The 25,870-nt window shown below is 38.5% G+C and overlaps 1 protein-coding gene across 3 annotated transcripts in view; it reads left to right on the forward strand.

The window, feature by feature from the left end:
- CD109 (CD109 molecule) overlaps positions 1-25,870 on the forward strand; it is a 144,413-nt gene that overhangs the window by 110,938 nt on the left and 7,605 nt on the right. For all 3 annotated transcript variants that reach the window (XR_007152347.1, XR_007152348.1, XM_047859773.1), the window contains exons 25-32: positions 1,699-1,927; positions 10,930-11,095; positions 12,860-13,050; positions 13,723-13,878; positions 14,929-14,994; positions 18,537-18,679; positions 22,012-22,159; positions 23,817-23,919. Coding sequence is in view for 1 of the 3 variants with exons in the window: in XM_047859773.1 (XP_047715729.1) it covers positions 1,699-1,927; positions 10,930-11,095; positions 12,860-13,050; positions 13,723-13,878; positions 14,929-14,994; positions 18,537-18,679; positions 22,012-22,159; positions 23,817-23,919 (1,202 nt within the window). In the remaining 2 variants the exon portion in view is untranslated. The remainder of the gene's footprint in view (positions 1-1,698; positions 1,928-10,929; positions 11,096-12,859; positions 13,051-13,722; positions 13,879-14,928; positions 14,995-18,536; positions 18,680-22,011; positions 22,160-23,816; positions 23,920-25,870) is intronic.

The raw sequence follows: 25,870 nt of genomic DNA on the forward strand, positions 1-25,870 counted from the left end.
TTTATTTTTTGAAAGTTTTTTATTAGAGAGAGAGCATTCAAGCAGAGGGAGGGCAGAGGGAGGAGAGAGGCTCCTATACTCCCTCACTCAGTGTGGAGCCTGACACAGGGCTTGATCCCACCATCCTGTGATCATGACCTGAACCATGATCAAGAGTTGGATGCTCAGCTGACTGAGCTACCCAGGTGCCCCAACATAGTTCTTTTCTTAATCAGACATGATCAATATAAATTTTGTGTTAACACAGTCAACGTTGTTTCTTTAAGGTTATTATTATTATTATTATTATTATTATTATTTTTTGCAGAAAACAGTGATAGAATTAAGTAATAAACATCCACATTTCCTCCAGAATGGAATCTATGTGTGGCTGATTTTGGATGATTACTTTCTCTCCTTGAACTATTGTTAATTCTACATTTCACTCAGAAGAAGATTGACTAACTGTAGCCGTCAGGTTAGACCAGGCACACTGTGGTAACAACCACCCCTAAAATCCCTTAACACGGGTTTTTCTTGCTCAGGCTGCATTTCTTCTTTGGGTCGGCAGGGGGCTCTGTAATCTACTCAACAGCCACCATCTCACCAGGAGGCTCCAGGCTTGCAGCAGCCTGGAAAGAGAAGGCTGGAGTATCCACCACTGGCTTCAACCTGGGTGCAACATTTGTTCTCAGTTTATCATTATCAGAGCTGGTCACATGGCCATGCTTAACTTCAAAAGGGCAAAGAAGTGAATTTCTCTGCATACTCAAAGTAAAATAGAGGACCAGATATTACTGAATATTGGTGATATTTATCACACTAAACATTTCATAGGATGAACCATATCTGCTTCAGATATTCTTTTGGCATGCATCAGGATATAGATCCATAAACAGAAAGGTTTCAGTGTTTTATTGCTTGATGATCTTTTCATCTAAATATTTAGGTGAAATATTGTTCTGTAGCAAGCATTGGCAAACTTTTGCTATAAAGGCTCAGATAGTAAATATGTTAGGCATTGCAGGCCACATAAAGTCTCTGGTGTTTTCTTCCTTCCTTCCTTCCTTCCTTCCTTCCTTCCTTCCTTCCTTCCCTTTAAAAACCATGCTCAGGTGGAGGGTGGTGGAAGAGAGGCACACGTAAATAGACCCTGGGCTGGATTTGGCACAAGGACCAGATTTGGCCCAGACAGATTTGGTTCGTAGGCTGTAATGTTCTGACTCCTGTCTCATAGGAGAGAAACTATCCATTTTTGCTAGTTTAACGTACTCTGGTTTGACTGTGAATTATATATAGTTAATCCATGGCTTTAGGGCTGACTGAAGTGTGTGGTGGGATCTTCTTTGGTAAATACCTAGAAAAGTCCAAAGATGATAACCTTGGACAATTTCTTCAACTCTCCTGGAGTGTTGAATTCCCAATCTATAAAATAATAAGGCAGGATTAGATGATTTCTAAATTCTTTTCCAAATCTGGTATTTTGTGAGTTGACCTGGAATTTCTTGACCACACTCAAGTGGAAAATGTATCCACTAGCTGGGCTGAGATGTTTATGTTGTTTCTTGGTTGTCTTTCTTACCTTTGTTCTTTCTTTAGTGATCATCCTTTGGTGAATCTTCTGGTAGAAAATATGTTGTTATTGTTGATATTTTCTCGTTCACTGTTAGAGGACTTCATAGAGTGTATTTTATATGTTTTTTCTCCTTTCTCACCTAGGTTGTCAGCTTTTGTTTTAAGATGTTTCCTTGAAGCTGATCCTTACATAGATATTGATGAGAATGTGTTACACAGAACATATACTTGGCTCAAAGGACGTCAGAAATCCAATGGTGAATTTTGGGAGCCAGGAAGAGTGATCCATAGTGAGCTTCAAGGTGGCAATAAAAGTCCAGTGACACTTACAGCTTATATTGTGACTTCTCTCCTGGGCTATAAAAAATATCAGGTATTTAATCTTTAATTTAATAAATGATGGGTGGAAAATCGCAAGAAAGGTAGGTCTTGATGGATCAAATGTATGTCTGGAAACTTAAAGACTTTTGCAATTGTATATCACTTTTGAGGTCTGAATTTGGACACCTTTGGCTTTGCATTTCTGGCTTTATTTTAGAATCTGAAAATGAAAATATTAACCCACTCTTTCAGAATAACAAAGAGAATTCTAAAAATTTTTTTTAATATAACTGTTTTTGTACTTGCTATTGGTAAGGTAAATCAATACATATTTTATCATTGGAAAGGTTAATTTCTTAGGGGAAAGAAAATTCTTCAGAATTTGGGAATGTATTCTAGCACATTTAGATTGCAAAGGATTTTTTTAAATTTCTAAAATAATATGGAGCAACGACCATGTCTGCTAATTTAGTACATAGTACACCGACACTCTAAAAAGCATGTTAAATAGGCATGGATGTCTGGATGAGAATGTGTATACATGGAAAGTTATGTTAATGAGCTTAATTATGCTCCAGAGCTGTCTCAGTGATTGATGCCTTTATTGCCTTAATGCCAGCTGCATTTCACATGATTGAAAACAGCCATTCTCTGTTGTAAGCTCCTGCCATTTCCCTAGTCCAGTACTAGGCACATGGAAGATAAACTTTCCCCTAAATTTAGAGCCTTAACACCTGAGATCAGATATGAGTAACATTTTTCTCAAGCTGTATTTTGTGCTGTCATCTGAGTTCATGATATTAAATGGTAGAAAAAATTCTATTTTTTATTTCTTATTCCTTCTAGGGAATGGTGCCTATTTACTCATAAAAACTGGAAAGCAGTGTTCTTTTTAAAAAATTTTTTTTTCTTTTCTTTCCTTCCTTTCTTTCTGTTTTTATTGAAATTCCAGTTACTTAACATACAGTGTAATATTACTTTCAGGTGTAGAATTTAGTGATTCAACACTTCCATACATCACCTGGTGCTCATCACAAGTGTACTGCTTTAGTCCCCATCACCTATTTCACCCATCTCCCCATTCTCCTCCCCTCTGATAACCATCAGTTTGTTCTCTATAATTAAGAGTCCATTTGCCTCTCCCTCATTTTTACCTCCTTTGTTCATTTGTTTTTTTTTTATTTGTTTTGTTTTTTAAATTCCGCATCTGAGTGCAATCCTATGGTATTTGTCTTTCTCTGACTTATTTTGCTTAGCATAATACTTTCTAGCTCCATCCATGTCATTGCAAATGGCAAGATTTAATTCTTTTTTATGGCTGAGTACTATTGCAGTGTGTGTTTGTGTGTGTGTGTGTGTGTGTGTGTGTGTGTGTGTTTGTATGTGTACTACATCTTCTTTATCCATTCATCAGTTGGTGGACACTGGGGCTGTTTTCATAATTTAACTATTGTAGACAATGCTGCTATAAACATTGGGGTGCATGTATCCCTTCGAATCAGTATTTTTGTATTCTTTAGTGCCTAGTAGTGAAATTGCTGGATGGTAGGGTAGTTCTATTTTTAATGTTCTGAGGAAACTCCAGAGTGACTGTACCAGTTTGTATTCCCACCAACAGTGCAAGAGGGTTCCCGTTTCTCCATATCCTCGCCAACACCTGCTGTTTCTTGTGTTGTTGATTTTAGTCATTCTGACAGGTGTGAGGTGATATCTCATTGTAGTTCTGATTTACATTTTCCTGATGATGAGTGATGTTGAGCATCTTTTGATTTACCCATTGCCATCTGTATGTCTTCTTTAGAAAACTGTCTATTCATATCTTCTGCCCATTTTTAGAAAGATTTATTTTTTTTATTTTTAAGTAATCGCTACACCCAACATGGGGCTCAAACTCATAGCCCTAAGATCAAGAGGCATATGATCCACTGACCAAGCCAACCAGGTGCCCCTCTTCTGTCCATTTTTAATAGGATTATTTGCTTTTTGGGTATTGAGTTGTATCATTTCTTTATATATTTTGGATACTAGCCCTTTATCAGGTATGTAATCTGCAAATATCTTTTCTCATTCCATAGGTTTGCCTTTTAGTTTTGTTGATTGTTTTCTTTGCTGTGCAGAAGCTTTATTTTGATGTATTCCCAATAGTTTATTTTTGCTTTTGTTTCCCTTGCCTTCAGGAGACATACCTAGAAAGAAGTTACTATGGCCAGTGTCAAAGAGGCCTGTGTTCTCTTCTAGGGTTTTGTGGTTTCAGGTCTTATATTTAGGTCTTTAATCAATTATGAATTTATTTTTGTGAATGGCGTAAGAAAGTGGTCCAGTTTCATTCTTTTGCATGTTGCTGTCCAGTTTTCCCAACACCATTTGTTGAAGAGACTTTTTCCTATGGGATATTCTTTCCTACTTTATCAAAGATTAATTGACCATGTAGTTGTGAGTTCATTTCTGGATTTTCTATTCTGTTGATATGTGTGTCTGTTTTTGTGCCATTACCATACTGTTTTGATTACTACAGTTTCATAATATAACTTGAATTCTGGAATTGTGATGCCTTCAAGCTTTGCTTTTGTTTTTCAAGATTGCTTTGGCTATTCAGGGTCTTTTGTGGTTCCATACAAATTTTAGGAGTGTTTGTTCTAGCTCTGTGAAAAATGCTGGTGGTATTTTGAGAGGGATTGTATTAAATGTGTAGATTTCTTTGGGTAGTATAGACATTTTAACAAATGTGTTCTTCCTGTCCCTTAGCATGAAATGTCTTTCCATTTGTTTGTGTCATCTTCAATTTCTTTTTTTTTTTTTTTTTTTTTTTCTGAAATTTATTGACAAATTGGTTTCCATACAACACCCAGTGCTCATCCCAAAAGGTGCCCTCCTCAATACCCATCATCCACCCTCTCCTCCCTCCCACCCCCCATCAACCCTCAGTTTGTTCTCAGTTTTTAACAGTCTCTTATGCTTTGGCTCTCTCCCTTTCTAACCTCTTTTTTTTTTTTTCCTTCCCCTCCCCCATGGGTTCCTGTTAAGTTTCTCAGGATCCACATAAGAGTGAGACCATATGGTATCTGTCTTTCTCTGTATGGCTTATTTCACTTAGCATCACACTCTCCAGTTCCATCCACGTTGCTACAAAAGGCCATATTTCATTTTTTCTCATTGCCATGTAATATTCCATTGTGTATATAAACCACAATTTCTTTATCCATTCATCAGTTGATGGACATTTAGGCTCTTTCCATAATTTGGCTATTGTTGAGAGTGCTGCTATGAACATTGGGGTACAAGTGGCCCTATGCATCAGTGCTCCTGTATCCCTTGGATAAATTCCTAGCAGTGCTATTGCTGGGTCATAGGGTAGGTCTATTTTTAATTTTCTGAGGAACCTCCACACTGCTTTCCAGAGCGGCTGCACCAATTTGCATTCCCACCAACAGTGCAAGAGGGTTCCCGTTTCTCCACATCCTCTCCAGCATCTATAGTCTCCTGATTTGTTCATTTTGGCCACTCTGACTGGCGTGAGGTGATACCTGAGTGTGGTTTTGATTTGTATTTCCCTGATAAGGAGCGACGCTGAACATCTTTTCATGTGTCTGTTGGCCATCCGGATGTCTTCTTTAGAGAAGTGTCTATTCATGTTTTCTGCCCATTTCTTCACTGGGTTATTTGTTTTTCGGGTGTGGAGTTTGGTGAGCTCTTTATAGATTTTGGATACTAGCCCTTTGTCCGATATGTCATTTGCAAATATCTTTTCCCATTCCGTTGGTTGCCTTTTAGTTTTGTTGGTTGTTTCCTTTGCTGTGCAGAAGCTTTTTATCTTCATAAGGTCCCAGTAATTCACTTTTGCTTTTAATTCCCTTGCCTTTGGGGATGTGTCGAGTAAGAGATTGCTACGGCTGAGGTCAGAGAGGTCTTTTCCTGCTTTCTCCTCTAAGGTTTTGATGGTTTCCTGTCTCACATTTAGGTCCTTTATCCATTTTGAGTTTATTTTTGTGAATGGTGTGAGAAAGTGGTCTAGTTTCAACCTTCTGCATGTTGCTGTCCAGTTCTCCCAGCACCATTTGTTAAAGAGGCTGTCTTTTTTCCATTGGATGTTCTTTCCTGCTTTGTCAAAGATGAGTTGGCCATACGTTTGTGGGTCTAGTTCTGGGGTTTCTATTCTATTCCATTGGTCTATGTGTCTGTTTTGGTGCCAATACCATGCTGTCTTGATGATGACAGCTTTGTAGTAGAGGCTAAAGTCTGGGATTGTGATGCCTCCTGCTTTGGTCTTCTTCTTCAAAATTCCTTTGGCTATTCGGGGCCTTTTGTGGTTCCATATGAATTTTAGGATTGCTTGTTCTAGTTTCGAGAAGAATGCTGGTGCAATTTTGATTGGGATTGCATTGAATGTGTAGATAGCTTTGGGTAGTATTGACATTTTGACAATATTTATTTTTCCAATCCATGAGCAGGGAATGTCTTTCCATTTCTTTAAATCTTCTTCAATTTCCTTCAGAAGCTTTCTATAGTTTTCAGCATACAGATCCTTTACATCTTTGGTTAGATTTATTCCTAGGTATTTTATGCTTCTTGGTGCAATTGTGAATGGGATCAGTTTCTTTATTTGTCTTTCTGTTGCTTCATTGTTAGTGTATAAGAATGCAACTGATTTCTGTACATTGATTTTGTATCCTGCAACTTTGCTGAATTCCTGTATCAGTTCTAGCAGACTTTTGGTGGAGTCTATCGGATTTTCCATGTATAATATCATGTCATCTGCAAAAAGCGAAAGCTTGACTTCATCTTTGCCAATTTTGATGCCTTTGATTTCCTTTTGTTGTCTGATTGCTGATGCTAGAACTTCCAGCACTATGTTAAACAGCAGCGGTGAGAGTGGGCATCCTTGTCGTGTTCCTGATCTCAGGGAAAAAGCTTTCAGTTTTTCCCCGTTGAGGATGATGTTAGCTGTGGGCTTTTCATAAATGGCTTTTATGATCTTTAAGTATGTTCCTTCTATCCCGACTTTCTCAAGGGTTTTTATTAAGAAAGGGTGCTGGATTTTGTCGAAGGCCTTTTCTGCATCGATTGACAGGATCATATGGTTCTTCTCTCTTTTTTTGTTAATGTGATGTATCACGTTGATTGATTTGCGAATGTTGAACCAGCCCTGCATCCCAGGAATGAATCCCACTTGATCATGGTGAATAATTCTTTTTATATGCCGTTGAATTCGATTTGCTAGTATCTTGTTGAGAATTTTTGCATCCATATTCATCAGGGATATTGGCCTGTAGTTCTCTTTTTTTACTGGGTCTCTGTCTGGTTTAGGAATCAAAGTAATACTGGCTTCATAGAATGAGTCTGGAAGTTTTCCTTCCCTTTCTATTTCTTGGAATAGCTTGAGAAGGATAGGTATTATCTCTGCTTTAAACGTCTGGTAGAACTCCCCTGGGAAGCCATCTGGTCCTGGACTCTTATTTGTTGGGAGATTTTTGATAACCGATTCAATTTCTTCGCTGGTTATGGGTCTGTTCAAGCTTTCTATTTCCTCCTGATTGAGTTTTGGAAGCGTGTGGGTGTTCAGGAATTCGTCCATTTCTTCCAGGTTGTCCAATTTGTTGGCATATAAGTTTTCATAGTATTCCCTGATAATTGTTTGTATCTCTGAGGGATTGGTTGTAATAGTTCCATTTTCATTCATGATTTTATCTATTTGGGTCATCTCCCTTTTCTTTTTGAGAAGCCTGGCTAGAGGTTTGTCAATTTTGTTTATTTTTTCAAAAAACCAACTCTTGGTTTCGTTGATCTGCTCTACAGTTTTTTTAGTTTCTATATTGTTTATTTCTGCTCTGATCTTTATTATTTCTCTTCTTCTGCTGGGCTTAGGCTGCCTTTGCTGTTCTGCTTCTAGTTCCTTTAGGTGTGCTGTTAGATTTTGTATTTGGGATTTTTCTTGTTTCTTGAGATAGGCCTGGATTGCAATGTATTTTCCTCTCAGGACTGCCTTTGCTGCGTCCCAAAGCGTTTGGATTGTTGTATTTTCATTTTCGTTTGTTTCCATATATTTTTTAATTTCTTCTCTAATTGCCTGGTTGACCCACTCATTCGTTAGTAGGGTGTTCTTTAACCTCCATGCTTTTGGAGGTTTTCCAGACTTTTTCCTGTGGTTGATTTCAAGCTTCATGGCATTGTGGTCTGAAAGTAAGCATGGTATAATTTCAATTCTTGTAAACTTATGAAGGGCTGTTTTGTGACCCAGTATATGATCTATCTTGGAGAATGTTCCATGTGCACTCGAGAAGAAAGTATATTCTGTTGCTTTGGGATGCAGAGTTCTAAATATATCTGTCAAGTCCATCTCATCCAATGTCTCATTCAGGGCCCTTGTTTCTTTATTGACCGTGTGTCTAGTTGATCTATCCATTTCTGTAAGTGGTGTATTAAAGTCCCCTGCAATTACCACATTCTTATCAATAAGGTTGCTTATGTTTATGAGTAATTGTTTTATATATTTGGGGGCTCCGGTATTCGGTGCATAGACATTGATAATTGTTAGCTCTTCCTGATGGATAGACCCTGTAACTATTATATAATGTCCTTCTTCATCTCTTGTTACAGCCTTTAATTTAAAGTCTAGTTTGTCTGATATAAGTATGGCTACTCCAGCTTTCTTTTGGCTTCCAGTCGCATGATAAATAGTTCTCCATCCCCTCACTCTCAATCTAAAGGTGTCCTCAAGTCTAAAATGAGTCTCTTGTAGACAGCAAATAGATGGGTCTTGTTTTTTTATCCATTCTGATACCCTATGTCTTTTGGTTGGCGCATTTAATCCATTTACATTCAGTGTTATTATAGAAAGATACGGGTTTAGAGTCATTGTGATGTCTGTATGTTTTATGCTTATAGTGATGTCTCTGGGACTTTGTCTCACAGGGTCCCCCTTAGGATCTCTTGTAGGGCTGGTTTAGTGGTGACAAATTCCTTCAGTTTTTGTTTGTTTGGGAAGACCTTTATCTCTCCTTCTATTCTAAATGACAGACTTGCTGGATAAAGGATTCTTGGCTGCATATTTTTTCTGTCTAGCACCCTGAAAATCTCTTGCCAATTCTTTCTGGCCTGCCAAGTTTCAAAAGAGAGATCAGTCACGAGTCTTATAGGTCTCCCTTTATATGTGAGGGCACGTTTACCCCTTGCTGCTTTCAGAATTTTCTCTTTATCCTTGTATTTTGCCAGTTTCACTATGATATGTCGTGCAGAAGATCGATTCAAGTTACGTCTGAAGGGAGTTCTCTGTGCCTCTTGGATTTCAATGCCTTTTTCCTTCCCCAGTTCAGGGAAGTTCTCAGCTATTATTTCTTCAAGTACCCCTTCAGCACCTTTCCCTCTCTCTTCCTCCTCTGGGATACCAATTATGCGTATATTATTTCTTTTTAGTGTATCACTTAATTCTCTAATTTTCCCCTCATACTCCTGGATTTTTTTATCTCTCTTTTTCTCAGCTTCCTCTTTTTCCATAACTTTATCTTCTAGTTCACCTATTCTCTCCTCTGCCTCTTCAAGCCGAGCTGTGGTGGTTTCCATTTTGTTATGCATTTCGTTTAAAGCGTTTTTCAGCTCCTCGTGACTGTTCCTTAGTCCCTTGATCTCTGTAGCAAGAGATTCTCTGCTGTCCTGTATACTGTTTTCAAGCCCAGCGATTAATTTTATGACTATTATTCTAAATTCACTTTCTGTTATATTATTTAAATCCTTTTTGATCAGCTCATTAGCTGTTGTTATTTCCTGGAGATTCTTCTGAGGGGAGTTCTTCCGTTTGGTCATTTTGGATAGTCCCTGGCGTGGTGAGGACCTGCAGGGCACTTCCCCTGTGCTGTGGTGTATACCTGGAGTTGGTGGGCGGGGCCGCAGTCAGACCTGATGTCTGCCCCCAGCCCACCGCTGGGGCCACAGTCAGACTGGTGTGTGCCTTCTCTTCCCCTCTCCTAGGGGCGGGATTCACTGTGGGGTGGTGTGGCTCGTCTGGGCTACTTGCACCCTGCCAGGCTTGTGATGCTGGGATCTGCCGTATTAGCTGGGGTGGGTAGGCAAGGTGCTCGGGGGCAGGAGGGGCAGGCTTAGATCGCTTCTCCTTAGGTGATCCACTTCAGGAGGGGCCCTGTGGCAGCGGGAGGGAGTCAGATCCGCTGCCGGAGGTTTGGCTCCGCAGAAGCGCAGAGTTGGGTGTTTGCGCGGAGCGAGCAAGTTCCCTGGCAGGAACCGGTTCCCTTTGGGATTTCGGCTGGGGGATGGGCGGGGGAAATGGCGCTGGCGAGCGCCTTTGTTCCCCACCAAACTGAGCTCTGTTGTCAGGGGGCTCAGCAGCTCTCCCTCCCTTTGTCCTCCAGCCTTCCCGCTTTCCGAGCAGAGCTGTTAATTTCTGACCTCCCAGACGCTAAGTCGCGCTTGCTGTCGGAACACAGTCCGCCCGGCCCCTCCGCTTTTGCAAGCCCGACTCGGGGGCTCTGCTTGGCCGGCGAGCCGCCCCTCCGCCCCGGCTCCCTCCCGCCAGTCCGTGGAGCGCGCACCGCCTCGCCGCCCTTCCTACCCTCTTCCGTGGGCCTCTCGTCTGCGTTTGGCTCCAGCGACTCTGTTCTGCTAATCCTCTGGCGGTTTTCTGGGTTATTTAGGCAGGTGTAGATGGAATCTAAGTGATCAGCAGGACGTGCGGTGAGCCCAGCGTCCTCCTAAGCCGCCATCTTGCCGCCTCCTTCAATTTCTTTCATCAGTGTTTTATAGTTTTCAGAGTACAGGTCTTTCACCTCTTTGGTTAGGTTTATTCTTAGATATCTTATTGTTTTTTCTGCAATTATAAATGGGTATGATTCCTGCATTTCTTTTTCAAAAGCAGTGTTATTTTCAAAATGAATAGCAAATATTTAAATGTCAATGATCATCATTGATTCCTATTGCCTAGGACAAAGTTAGGGGCTTAACAGACACTGAAATTATTTTTTGAATAAATGTTTAAAAATACTTTTCATTTAAATGTGTGGTTATGGGTTATTTTGAATAGTAAAATATATGTTTTTTTTTTTCTAGCCTAATATTGATGTACAAGAGTCTATCAACTTTTTGGAGTCTGAATTTAATAGAGGAATTTCAGACAATTATACTTTAGCTCTTATAACTTATGCACTGTCATCTGTGGGGAGCCCTAAAGCCAAGGAAGCTTTGAATATGCTGACTTGGAGAGCAGAACAAGAAGGTAATGCATGGGGTCATTTGAGATTGTTAGACTGCTATGCATTATGAAATATATAAATTATGTGAAAAGGTTTTGTAAGCCAGATATGAAGTTGATAACATTTATATCTTCAGAATGTGAAGAGGGGTGCCTGGGTGGCTCAGTGGATTAAGTGTCCAACTTTGGCTCAGGCTATGATCTCATGGTTCGTGAGTTTGAGCCCTGCATCAGGCCCTGTGCTGACAGCTCAGAGCCTGGAGCCTGCTTTGGATTCTGTGTCTCCCTCTCTCTCCGCCCCTCCCCTACTCATGCTCTGTCTCTCTCTGTCTCTCAAAAATAAATAAACGTTAAAAAAATTTGTGAAATGGAAGAAAAATGAAATGCAGATGAGATCAGATGGGTCTGACATGGCTGCTTCTGCTCTCCCTGAGTTTTCTAGAGAATTCGGGGCTTGGTTGTTTCCTTCTTTTAGATATGTTCTGCCCTATGTCAGTTACCTTTGAGTTCTCTGATACCATTTCTGGTTGGGTGGCCTTCAATGATCCGTAGGATGTTGGGTTGTGGAGAGACTTGGGTTTGAATTCTGGTTCTGCTACTTGCTTTTATAAGCTTCAGTTTCCCTAGATGTAAAATGGGAATAACTCCTAGCAAATGTTCAAAATTTGAATGAATATGCTAACTCATAGAATGTGAATGCCACAAAATGCTGTTAGTGAGTTGGATGATTTTTTGTTTTAATGAACTACAACAGGACAAAAAGTACAGGTGTTGCTACGTCCCAAATGGCCTCTTTGGTCAGGGATCCAGGGAGTGGTGTGGGTGTGTGAGGGAGACAGAGAGAGAGATAGGTAGATAGACAGACAGACAGACACAGAGATGGGGATGGGTGGGCAGAAATAATTTTAGGTAATGTCTACTGATTCAAAGCCCTGTTAATTCAAGAAGGGATAATTGTAGAAAGTGTTTTCCACACTACACTACAGAAAGTGATTTCTAAGAGTGTGAAAAATAGTGCATTATTGTTAGCGGTACCTTAAAATGAATTCTTACTATTTTTTTTTTTTTTTGCCTGTTGCAGTGCTGGGGATAGATTATTACACAGAGATGGAAGTCCTTGGTATTCCTTCTCTGCTTGTACAAGTGGTAGTTATTTCACATTCCACCTAAGTGTAATCATCATCTAAAGAGTAATATTTGAAAGGGGTAGGGAGCACCAAGTAAGATGTTCCTCTGGGGGCAGCAGGGATATTTCTAGGAAGATTGTCAAGTTGGCCAGAGTCCTTCATTTTTTCTTGGGGCCTTGGATTTTGAACTTATAACACCAAGTTTCAGATAATGAAAAAAAAGGCGAGGTTTCCTAGAACATTAGAGCTGGTTAATGGCAGATTCCCAGAACAGGGTTCTTTCTAATGTATCCTAAAATATTTTTGGGATGGCCTGGTCAGAAATCTTCTAGAGTATATGTTTTTTCTTATTTATAGCTGTTTAGTCTCGAGCCAAACATGTGGGATTTCTCTTGGGAAATTATTTTCATCAAAACATTCTAAAATGTAAGCAAGAGGAAAAAGATGAAAATTTAAAAGTTATGATAGTTTAGAAAGTGACATATAAGTGAATGTTTATATGTGCGTGTTTGTGAATACACATGTATTTGCATGGCATAAATATATACGTATATATTTTTATATATAGTCAGGTAGAACTTGGACCAGTGTAGGGATATTTAATGGTATAAAATGTAATTTTTGTTCAGTTGGTCAGACTATTATTACTTGTCTTTTGCAGAAGGCATGCAATTCTGGGTGTCTTCAGAGTCTAAACTTTCTGAATCCTGGCAGCCACGCTCCCTGGATATTGAAATTGCAGCCTATGCACTACTTTCACACTTCCTGCAATATCAGGTTTCTGAGGGAATCCCGATTATGAGGTGGCTAAGCAGGCAAAGGAATAGCTTGGGAGGTTTTGCATCTACCCAGGTGAGTGATGATAGTTTTTAACTTTTTTAGTGTTTATTTATTTATTTTGAGAGAGAGTGCACACACACAAGCCTGGGAGGGGCAGAGAGAAGGAGAGACACAATCCCAAGCACTCTGGTGCAGAGCCTGATGTGGGGCTCGAACTCACGAACCATGAAGTCATGACCTGAGCCGAGATCAAGAGTCGGATGCTTAACTGACTGCACCACCCAGGCGCCCCATAGTTTTTAATTTTTTAAACTAATTAATAGTTTAAATATATACATAATGTTTTAAAGGAAGTATATGATTGCTTTTTTCATGACTTCATAAAATTGGCAATTAAAAAATTTGGTACCTTAAGTCAAAGGTCTGAGTTACTCATTTTAATTTTTTCTCATCACTGATATAAACAACGTATCTGATATGTATATGGAATAAATTAGTTCCCCATTATGTTGGTCATCTTTCATCTATGGTAACTGATACAGTAGATACTCAGCTTCAATCAGCGGATATTTTCCACACTTCTCCTGTACTGTAGGTCAAGGACATTCAAAAATGAATAAAGGAGAGCTCCACTCTCAAGGAAGGTGGATGAATGCATAGTGGGTGTCCTAAACATTACTAAATTTACTCTTTGGTGACCTTGATATATACTTACATGCACACATGTTGTTCTTTCCTCAACAGGACACCATTGTGGCCTTGAAGGCCCTATCTGAATTTGCAGCTCTAATGAACACAGAAAGTACAAACGTCCAAGTGACTGTGATGGGGCCCAGTTCACCAAGTCCTATAAAGTTTCAGATTGACAGACAGAACCGCTTTCTTCTCCAGATGGCAGAGGTATGGACAAGGGGGTGGTTATTTAAAATTCCATGTGGATGATTCCTTATGCTGGAATGCTATTTTATTTCCATTCTATCGACTTCAACAAAGACTTGTTTCTAGAGCCTTGTAAAGGGACTGGGGGGAAGGAGTGTCCTCCGTTGGTTGAACTGCTGAGCTGGGGAAGAAAGGAGGGGATGGGAACTTTGGAAAGATTTGGAAAAGGAGGAACCATGGGCTCTATCATATTGGGAAAAGAATGAACACACCTGTTGAGTTCCTATTCTTTGCAGGCACTGTGCCAGATTTCTTTACATGTGCTATTGCATTTACTTCTCAAACCGACACTAAGAAAGTAAGTACTTTCATCCCCACCATGCACATGATAAAACTGAAGCTGAGACAGAGGTTAAGTAACTTGTTTAAGATTATGTTGCTAGTAATAGTAGAGCTAGGGTTTGAACCCATGATTTCAGGCCATGTTCTTTTTTAGCTAGACCACACGACCTCTTAGGAGAATTGATAGAGCCAGTAGTAGGATTCTTCCTTTGAAACGTAATAAAGGACTATTCTAGACCCTAACTTTATTCCTGTGGTTAACCTTGTGGGAAGTTGAGAGTGAGGGATGAAAGTGCTAACTTCAAGGCTGAAAAATGAGGAAGAGGAATAGTGATAGAAGAGAAGGAATAGTGTTAATCATAATCAATGATCATGTGCCACTGGGTTCGTGGGAAGGCCAGATTAGGTGCTGACTAAGGGAGACTGGAGGAGGGAGATGACCTTTGTTTCTTGTCTTTCCTGCTTCAGAAGGGCAGCCCTGACTATGGCACTGATGTGCCCTCCCAAAGGGCAAAGGTGAGGGTGTGTGGAGAGTGTCCCTTCATCTGTCTTCACCTCTCTTCTCTGATGAGCCGATAGCTTTTGATATGTGAGACTGTGCAAAATTCTTAGAGCTTTCCACAGATGGCATACACTCCTAATGAGGGATAACACTGATCTCTTGTGCTACCTGGAAGGACCTAGATATGGAATATTAACCTTACTCACCTTTTTTCCACCTTTATTCAGCTTTCAGTGGTACAGCCAACTGCAGTTAATATTTCCGCAAGTGGTTTTGGATTTGCGATTTGTCAGGTATGTAACAATGTTTATTTTTGTTTAGTTAAATATGGCTTGTTTTAATAATTTTGGGGGGTACTGCTAAATCTTTAACTTAATGTATAAAATTCTTGAGGATTTATTTCTGTGGACTTAGGCAAGATAGATCACTCTCTTTAATAAAAAGTATTAGAGATGTTACTAGTAGTCAGTTGACAGTAACCAAATGGATTGATAACCTTGGAAAAATATTTCTTGAGTATCATATGCTTTTTGAAGTTAGGATTAATTCTTCCAATGTGATTCATGTGACTTGTTGGGAACTTCCAACTTTCACTTTTTTTGTGAAAATACAGCTCAGAAATTCTAATGCTGGGAGAGTTTCTACTATGACTTGTTAAATAAATACATTTAAAATTTTACCTATAACTTTTTAATATCCATTTAAAAACATAAAGGTCAACATGATATTATAAGGAATTGACTTGAAGATAGGAAATGTGTCCTTTTAATGGAAAATCTTATACAATAGTAAATAAAACAATTAGAGCACGATACATTTAGTGCTTTGTTATAAGAATAAAATCCAACGAAACTTACCCTTAATGGTGCAATAGGGCTAGAATAAAATCAAAATAGTATGTAAAATCCTGAATCGAATAGTTATTATAGTACATAATACATTGAAAATTACAGGGACTTGACATAATCTTTAAAAAAATTCTTTTTTCATGTTCATTTATTTTTGGGAGAGAGAGAGAGAGACAGAGCATGAGTGCAGGAGGAGCAGAGAAAAAGGGAGACACAGAATCTGAAGGAGGCTCCAGGCTCCGAGCTGTCAGCACAGAGTCTGATGTGGGGCTCGAACTCATGAACCATGAGATCATGACCTGAGCCATTAACCAACTGAGCCACCCACATGCCCCGGGACTTGACATAATCTTACTGGAAACCAAAAACAATATGTGATGGGACCAAAAATGGTTATGTGTTTGGTTAGAATATACAAACCAAACAAACCCTGAAAGAGTTACTGAGAAAGTTAAAAAATGGCTATGATAGAGGAAAGTTACTTTTCCAAAAAACCATACAAGTATTCTAGTTGAAAGGACAGATATACTAGCTAAGGAGGGCAGATAGAATTATTTCTAAGTGATTCTAAGATTATTTTGTATGATATTCAAAACATAGTAGTAAATGTTTTTTAAAAATCAAGGAAAAATGATCACAGTTAAAAGGAATAGTATCCAACAAAAAGGATAGAAAAAGAAAAGGGTGAATAATTTATATTTGTCTTTACTAACAAAGGCCATGTGAAAATTCTCATTCCCAAGCTGTCTTTTAATGCAAATAGCAAATCTAAAAGTAAATACAAAGGCTATTTTAGGTATAATTGAAAAACTATATGTACTTAAATCACCAAATTGGTCGGAATTAATTCTTGATAAACCAAATGTAGACGAATTACTGAAGCCAAATGAGTTTTACTTGAGTTTTGAAGGAACACAGCAGTAAATGTGGTACCTACTGGAGTGCCTGGGTGGCTCAGTCGGTTAAGCATCTGACTTCAGCCCAGGTCACGATCTCGCGGTTTGTGGGTTCAAGCCCCACATCAGGTTCTGTGCTGACAGTTCAGAGCCTGGACCCTGATTCAGATTCTGTGTCTCCTTCTCTCTCTGCCCCTCCTTTGCTCATGCTCTGTCTCTCAAAAATGAATAAATTGTTAAAAAAAAATGGCACCTGCTGGTCAGAACACTCACTATTCCAAATCTGTATCAACATGCAGAAATCTTATATAGGCACTTCTCATGATGGAGAAACAAATTGCAAAAAAGTTGGTCACCCAGAAATAGTTACTGAGATTTCTTTTAGTTGATATTTTTGTAAGCACTCTGGATACAGAAAAGCAAAGAAACTTCTCAGGTTTGCAGTAAGTGTTAACCTCTTTGAAGTACTAAAATGCTAAACTGTTGGAAATAAACTGCAAGACATCTCAAAGTTTTCTGAATGGGCAGTTGACCTTTTTGTAGGTCAAACATTAACCCTAATGCTACATTATAGATGAGAATTATGATCCAGAGGATACATTTTGTAGTTCTTGTTTGTTTCCTGATGACGTTGGTCTCTAACGACAATTGCATGCCACTGGAACGAAGGAAGATGGAAATAACAGAGACCGTCTCTCCAATTTTATGAAACCATTCTTCGGCTCCTCTAAGAATATTCTAAAACTTTAATTGTGGTTCCGGAAAGAGTTAGAGAATATCCAGAGTGAGATAACCAGAATGATCAAGGGAATGAAGGATTATATGAGCTAGGTGTAGCAGAATAAAAAGTTGTAATTCTTAGGTTTGAAAGAGGAAGGCTTAGAAAGAATATTTTTTAAAGTGTGAAAATCAGGGGCACTTGGGTGGCTCAGTCAGTCAGTGAAGTGTCTGACTCTTGGTTTCGGCTCAGGTCATGATCTCACAATTCATGAGTTCAAGACCCGTGTCAGGCTCCAGTGCTGACAGTGCAGAGCCTGCTTGAGATTCTCTATCTCTCCCTGTCTCTCTGCTCTTCCCCTGCTCACACACGTGCTCATGCTCCACCCCCCCAAAAGTAAAGAAATAAAATTAAAAAAAATTTGAAGTGTGAAAATCTACGGTGGGTACTAGGTGTTTAGTTCTGAGGGTGTGTGTGTGTGTGTGTGTGTGTGTGTGTGTGTGTGTGTGTGATTTAAGTATAAGAAAATACAACATTACATAGCAACAATAAGGCTTATGAATTGTGGTATCAAAAAAGATGGAAGAGGTACAAAATTGCAATAGGTTCCAATTCAACTTGGCATGAGGCAGGTGTAGGAAATTTTGAGTGTATTCCAGAGGTTCTGATCTTAGGAACTCTTTGGGGAAAAAAATAACAACAAAAACAAAAAAAGAACAACAAAAAACAAAACTTGCCCTTACACTTGCCCAGTGTCCCCACAGTACCTTTCACACTAGTGGTAGGCACAGAGTATTTGCTGAAAAAGACCAAGTTGTCTTGAAATTCATCATTTATTTTATCATCTTTGAAAAATGTTATATGGTCAAAAAGAATGCTGAGTAATTGAACAGGTTTCTGTTCAACCAGGGCTCTTGAATGTTTTATTTTTGATTTATTTTACTGAGAGTTTCTAAGGTTCCCGTTTGTGCAAATGACACCAGTTGGGCAGCAGAACTTAGGAGTTAGCGGATGCTCTCAAGAGGAGATAGGCAGTAGTATTGCTTCTTTTCCTAAAGGGAATGTTCTACATTCTTTGGAAGGAAAAAAAGCCATACCCATAATATTGTGAAGGTCTATACTTGTTTTGGAGTATTAGCTAACAATTCCCTCAATTTTAAAAATCATTGCTTATAAGCTTTTATAACACTTGTTAATAATAGTACTTTTTTAGCTAGTAAAACTAGCTTTTTCCTTGATTGAAGATTATAGTTCTAGTTGGGTTTATCCCAAAGAGAATCATTACCTGATATTTATAATACATAATGGTGGTAATATATTGCTAATGATTTATTACTAGTTTAGTATTTATGTTAATTTATTATTTATTGCAGCTTAATGTTATTTATAATGTGAAAGATTCGGGTTCCTCCAGAAGACGAAGATCTGTTCAAGACCAAGAAGCCTTTGATTTAGATGTTGCTGTCAAAGACAATAAGGATGATATAAATCACTTGAATTTGAATGTGTGTACAAGGTTGGTATCTGTTTAAGTCCTTTCTCTTAAAAAAATAGATTTGAAGGTTTTATTATATATATGTAGTTACCTAACTATACCAATATAAGGAGTTACATTTAACAAAGATTTTAGTTATGATTACACTTCCAATTACAAATTAGAAATTCTGTTTAATTCTATTTAAGTATTTTTCAATGTGTCCAAAATTGTTTACAAGTTTTCCTTGTATTCATAACAAATCTGAATAGAAAATGTTAATAAAATGTAGGTCTAATTTAAGAAAACTTTAAATGAACCAATCATGTTTAAACTCTAATATCATTTATTTCTTGGCAGTTAGTAATTTTCTGTCAAATAATTATTCCAGTTTCATATTTAACCTTTAGTGTTATGCTTTTATCCCAAGACTTCATAAGAATATGCAAATTTAATGAAGAGAATGGGGTTTTTAGACACAGTGGAAATCATCCAGTTTAGAAGGTCCTCACCTTGGATAAATAGGCACTTTTAGCTTCTAAGAGTACTTAATAAGGCGATTCTTAAATTTGTCCTGTATCCAAAGCATCTGAAGATCTTGTCAAAAGGAAGAGGGATTCCCACTCACAGACTTCACAGATTCAGAGTCTGTGAGCTGCCTTCTTCAGCTTTCTTGGTCATTCTAATGCACACACAAGTTTGAGAGCAAATCCTTTAGAAGGTTCTTGAATCAAGAGACTTTACAGTTTCTTCCTTGTCAGTCCTCTTACCTCTGCATGATTTGATGTTATGTGGGGAGTTACTGTAAAGATGCATTGACATTGAGGAGCTGCTGTTTGCTCTTTTTAAATACCCCATAGTGATCTGGTTGAGCTTAGCTTGTTGTTGGGCTGGAAGTCACTGATGTGGTACTGAGCTGGCAGATGCTCTTCAGAGTCATCTCTGAGTATTTCCCCTGGTGGTCAACCTTTTTAGCCATTTCTTGTTGAATCCAGTCTCCTTCGTTACTGCTACTAGAAACTGAAGAAAATGAAAAATGAAATTCATCTGGAATCACCCCTAAAACACAGAGTTGCCCACGGAAGGGGCATCCAGATTGAACCTGTTATAATCTACAGGCACAAGGCTGATACATTGCAGGCATATTAGTACAGATATACTATCTTTGGGCCTTCATGTTCATGATTTTGGTATAAATGTCACATGTGTTTGCCCCTTTCCTTCCCTTACTGGGCATTTTGGACCAGCAGGAGGGGGATATCAGAATTTCTTCAGTGACTTCCTTTTAGCTAAGAAGAAAGTTATTCCTTGCAAAGCTTGTGATTGGGTTCTTCCCCGGAAGAGCAGCATTAAGTTATTATTATTATTGTAAGTAGTAATAACCTACACTTATCACAAATTTACATGCCAGGCATTATACCAGGCACTTTTACATGCATCTCATTTAATCTTTACAATAACTCTATAAAGCAGGTGGTATTATTAACCCTGCTTTTCTCATTCATTCACTCACCATTTATTCATTCTTCATTCATTCATTCATTCATTCATTCAGTAAATATCATTTGAGTCTCCATTATGTGCCAAACACAGTGTCAGATGTTGGAATATAATGGTGATTTTAAAAAGACACAGGCCCTGTCTTCATGGAATTTACTGTTTGGAGGGGAGACAGAAATTAATAAAAATAACTCTTCTAAGTAAGTTTAAAATTCTGGTTTTGAAATGGGCAAAGCAGCATAGTCTTTGGAGCTGTGAGAGTGATTTTACCTTTTAGGGAGGTCAATTGAAGAAACAGATGAGGAAAATTAGGTGAAACTAAGATTCAGATCATGATGGGGCCTTTTTACTTCTAAGAGCTCATGAAAGGATGCAGAATTCCAGATCTTAACTTATCATCAGGAATCAGAGGGACAATAGATCTTGATAGATAGAGGATATCCCTCCCTCCCCACCCCGCCCGACCTTTTGGGAGAAACTGGAGAAGGGAACTGTTTTCATGTGAAAGTAGGGGTTGGTCTTATAAAAAGGATTTGGATGCTGCTACTAGTCTTCTGAGAAAAATATGATACAAAATACAAATATTTTCAATGAAAATTTTCAGTGGCATTTAATGGAAAGAAAAACTGGTATTTCAGGCACTTGATTCCCATCAGTAGGGCCCAAGCCCTTACTTCATCTCAGATAAAGTTTTCTGTGTATGGCATGGTAATTAACAAGTTCTTTCCTGGGCCAGTAGAAAGACCAGGTCAACCAAAGCACTTTTGATGGTGTGCTGAAAGTCATTGTATTTAAGCAGACTGGCCATTCTTCTCATCTTTAATGTCTGCTCAAATACAAACACCTCTAGCTGCAGTGCACTTATTGGTTTTCAATAGCATCTCTTCTGGCTGCGTGCATCACCCCACAGATGGTTTCACTTGTTTGGGGTCGCTGAGCCAGCTGTCGTCAGCAGTTGTAACTGTATGGCTTTTCCATCAGTCATGTTTGGCAGCCGTCTGTTTGCTGCTCTAAAAAGCAAGATTCTCTACCAGCCCTTCTGGCTTTTGCCATCTGAAAGGACAACAGGAACTCACTTAACAATGATCCTTTCATGTTGGAGACAAACTCCTTTCCATAACCACATTGGGCTCTTTCTGCTCCAAACAAAAGAGCTCTTGCCACCTATTCATTTTAGAAAACTATTTATTTTAAAGGAGACAAAACGTTGTTGGTGCCCGGATCCTTTGATGCTCACATTGTGTACAACAGGATGAGAGAACAATGTAGTGTAACAAAACTTTCCGAGGCTTGTAATTCTCGCCAGGTGGCCAAAGAAAACACAAAATGTGCTCCAAGTATGTGGGAGAACAAAGAGAAGGACTCTCCCTACTGGTCTTCTTTTTCTAAAACCAGATGAAGAGAAGATTGCTTAAGACTTGGCGGTGGTCTACTGTTAAGTGGTCAAGTTTTCAGTTTCTTTTTCAGCTCCTGGCTTTCAGCTAGAAAGCGTAGTGCTGTCAAATTCTGAGAAAATGAAAAATGTAATTCAGTTTGGAATCACCCCTAGAACACAGAGTTGCCCACGGAAAGGGCATCCAGGTTGAACTTGTTATGATCTACAGGCACAAGGCTGATACATGGCAGGCATTTCATGACAAATGAACACATTTTTAAATTATTATTCTTCATATCGTTGAAAATTACAGAATTTCATACCTGTAAGGAAAGGATTACGGGTTTTACAACTTTCTCTAGTGATTTTTACTTCAACTAAACAGTAAATATTTGGAATAGTGCTTGGCAGTTTTAATTTTTATCTAAAGATAGTTTGCCAACGGCTTTAGGTTTTTCCTAAAGGGTTTTCTTCCTTCCATCCTTTCTCTTTGTTTTAGGTTTTTGGGCCCAGCTAGAAGTGGCATGGCCCTTATGGAAGTGAACCTGCTCAGTGGTTTTACCGTGCCTTCAGATGCAATTCCTCTGAGTGAGACGGTGAAGAAAGTGGAACACGATCATGGAAAACTCAACCTATATTTAGATTCTGTAAGTAGTAAAATGCAAGTTTTGTATAGGTGACAAGGCTGCCATGTATTGTGTTTGAAAGTCTGCCTTGCTCTGTGCGTGGTTCGTTTGTCATTATTTGAGCTTTCTGTGTCCCCGAATGACTCTGACATGGCAACCACATATTTGTCTCCACTCAACAGGCATCACTATAAAATCGATTTAAAGTGAATACTGTTACTGACAAGCCTGATGAAAAGTCTTTCTAGCTAAATCATTATTTCATGCCACATGTAAACTTTGTAGAAATTGTCACATTGTAATTTCAAAAATTCAGTCCTGATCCCAATTTGAGAACCCCTCTGCCTCAGGGAATTGCTAAAATTATCAGTTTCAGTGCTGATGATGAAAGCTTTAATTATGAGTTTTAAAATGCTTTCATGAAGCTTTTAATAAATCTGAAAGGGATTAACATTCCTGCATTGAATGTATACATGCTTACATCCTAGAAGAATATTCTCAGAGGTTTGATCTTAACGCAAATTATTATATAATTTTCATATATTCTTCTCATTGTTGTATGAAAATTACTGATCCAAGAATAAGGTGTATAAAATATGTGAGAGAAATGTAAGAATTCAAGAACGTATTTGTATTCAAAACTGCTGGCATGTAATTTATTCTTTTCTTGTAACATCTACATGAAACTCAGGTTGAAACGCAATTGAGTTTAAGTATTCTTACGATATCATGTTTTGAGGAGGGAACACCTACCTGCATCTCTTCTTCCAGTTTTGCCAAGTATGAATCAGTAATACATTGCTTTGGTAATATATATACACATTAAAAAAGCCAGTTCTCATTTGTTCATAAACAACTTCATAAACAACTCTGGTTAAAACCCTGTTAAAACTCATCCAAAGTCTCTAGCTTCTTTTTCTGTTCAGGGATTTTCATATCTTACATCCTGTTTGAAAAGCATGGCTTGATTTGGGATGTGAAAAATAAGTTTAAAGTTTTCATTTAATAATGTAATTGATTTTGGTGTTTGTCTCATATCTGTGATGTACTTGTTTAATGGTTATCTTAATTTGAGTGTCCGGTATGTTCTGACTGATTAATTGACTTTTCTATTGGCACGTAATGGAATATTTGAAGGAACTTATCAATTTCAGACTCCTTTAATAATATTGGTTGCCAAATTGGCATAAACTGCCCCTCCAGAAGGCAAGGAGTTGGCCTTTTGTACGACATGTCAGTTTTTGGTTGTGGGGCGCACAACCCCCACCTGCAGTTACCTCACTTACTGGTGAGGTTGCTCCCCTGAGCTGAGGGCAATTCTTCAGAGAAGGGGGCTGCTGTGATCCATTAGCAGTAACCTAGGGGGTGTGTTGCCTAGACGGGGATTGGGTGAGGCACCAGGGCCCAGGAGCATACATCCTTGGATTTACTGCTTAACCCCTCTGATTCTCAGTATCCCTTTTGGTGAAATGGAAATGTGAACAATACCTATCTTGTAAGAATTGTTTCATGCGTTAAATGAGGTAATTTATGTAAAGTGCTTATTACCATAGTACTTGGCACCCAGAAATCCTCTCTAAATGTTAGTTTCTGTTTCTTAAGATAAGAAAAAGAAGTGTCTTGCTTTGTCACGAACACATAGTCTGTCACCCCCTTAAGAGTCTTTTGTATTTTCAAGGTAAATGAAACCCAGTTTTGTGTTGATATTCCTGCTGTGAGAAACTTTAAAGTTTCAAATGCACAAGATGCTTTGGTGTCCATAGTGGATTACTATGAACCAAGTAAGTGTGTTTTAGATTTCCTAATATTTTAGAAGGGAAGCAAGCATTCATTCACGTATTCATGCATTTATTTGAAGTGGCCACCTATTTTGTGTGTGTGTGTGGGGGGGTGGTTTTTGGGGAGAGTGTGGGAGGTGGAGTGCAGGAGGTGAGTTTTCCATTTAAATGAAGACAACTGATAGTTTACAAAAGTCACATGATCCCGTTTAGCCAATGAATATTAAAAAGTGATGTTTTTGCTCATAATTTTAGGTGTTTCCTCATGTTCTAGGTTTTAACTCACAGTTACAAAATTTACAAAGAAAAACTGAAATAACCAAGAGCCCAGTTATGTGTGGTTTCCAAGGTTTTGCTTCTGTTCCAAGCAACCCTTTCATCTGTTTCCTGTTTTAAAATGGGATTTCTTCAGGAGAGAACATGAGCCTCCTTTGCAATATAAAATCCTGGGATGGGTTTAGCTGTTTCTTCATTGAGGAAGTCTGTTGTTTTGCTAACATTTATACTAATATTATATCAGATTTTTTTAGCATATCAAGAAAAATATAGTCTATTTGGAAAATAACTTGAGCTTCTTTGGTTTTACTGGTAAGTTGTTACTTTAGAAAATGTTGAAAATGTAGGATGTGAAAGTAGAGATCTGGTTTGTAGATCACCCGGGTTAGTTAGGGCTACTCTACACCCAGTCACAGAGTGACGTTTTGTGAGTGTGTGATCTCTGTAATTGTAATAAGTCTTATTCTGAGTGAGCCCTCCTGATGGCTCAGAATCCTTAGAACGCATGAGATTTGTGGACATTTTCACGTGTTAAGTACTTGTAGATAATTACACTCTAACATCAAATGAACTTGTTCACATCATTAGTAGTGTTCAGTGGAGTATCATTGAAGACTATGGTTAAGAACACCAGTTCTTTTTCCTTCCAAGTCGACAAGCTGGTTCTTCTCATCTTTCACCCCCTGGTAGAGTTGGGGAAGAGCGTTTGCCCAGGTTCTTGTGGGACATTCTGGGGAGACACTAATGGCAGTACTTCTTTTCTGGTGGGAAGGTGGGATCCACTGCTGAGATTCAATGGTTGTGCCTAGTTACCCAACTTTGTAATTTGAAGTCGTTGCAAAATTCTCCAATGGATGTTTCTTCAGTGAATGGAGAATATTTCAAACATTTAAGAAACAAAAAACATTCGGTCTACGTACAGTTTTTTGTGAAAGGCAACTTATTTATGAGGGTGACATTCTCAAGTGAAAATATGGGAAAGGTCAGAAATAATAGAAACCTACCATTCCATTTTTGAAGAACCTAAAATTAAAAATATACAATATTAAAAACATTAAAAATGTAACAGTATCCAAAAATCATGAATAAATTTAAAAATGGAACGTGGTTTTAAAAACGATAAAAATAAAAATCATTTATGTTGTATAGTAAGTTTACTTTAGTGCTGTAGGAACTTTAGTTTTTTTCTGTTAATATTAGCTTGTACTATAAACTTTACCCAAGTTGAATAGTTTCTAGATACTATATGCTCAATGTTTTATTTATTTATTTTCAAATGTTATTTTTAAGTAATCTCTACACCCAATGTGGGGCTTAACCTCACAACTCTGAGATCAAGAGTCACATGCTCTACTGACTGAGCCAGCCAGGCGCCCCGAAGGTCAACATTTTAAAACATTGAAATGCATTACCTAGGCAGGCTTCTCTTCATCTGTTTGTGTTTTTCAGTGAAGCCCACGGTAAATCTCTTTTCAGTAGTCCTAATGATTAGAGCTTCACTTGAATGCATAGAAAATGACACCCTAAAATAAACTCTCCTGGAGGTTAAACAATTCTCAGTTTAAAGTCTTCCCTGTTCCAGTAAGAGAGTCAAGTGTACTTGGGATCATGACGTGCAGCTGCAGTCTGTTTTCTGTCTCCGTGCTGGCCAGCTGCTGGTGGTGGACACAGTGCACGG

Source organism: Prionailurus viverrinus, chromosome B2 (genome assembly GCF_022837055.1).
Source record: "Prionailurus viverrinus isolate Anna chromosome B2, UM_Priviv_1.0, whole genome shotgun sequence".
In the NCBI taxonomy this organism is placed as follows: Eukaryota; Metazoa; Chordata; class Mammalia; order Carnivora; family Felidae; genus Prionailurus; species Prionailurus viverrinus.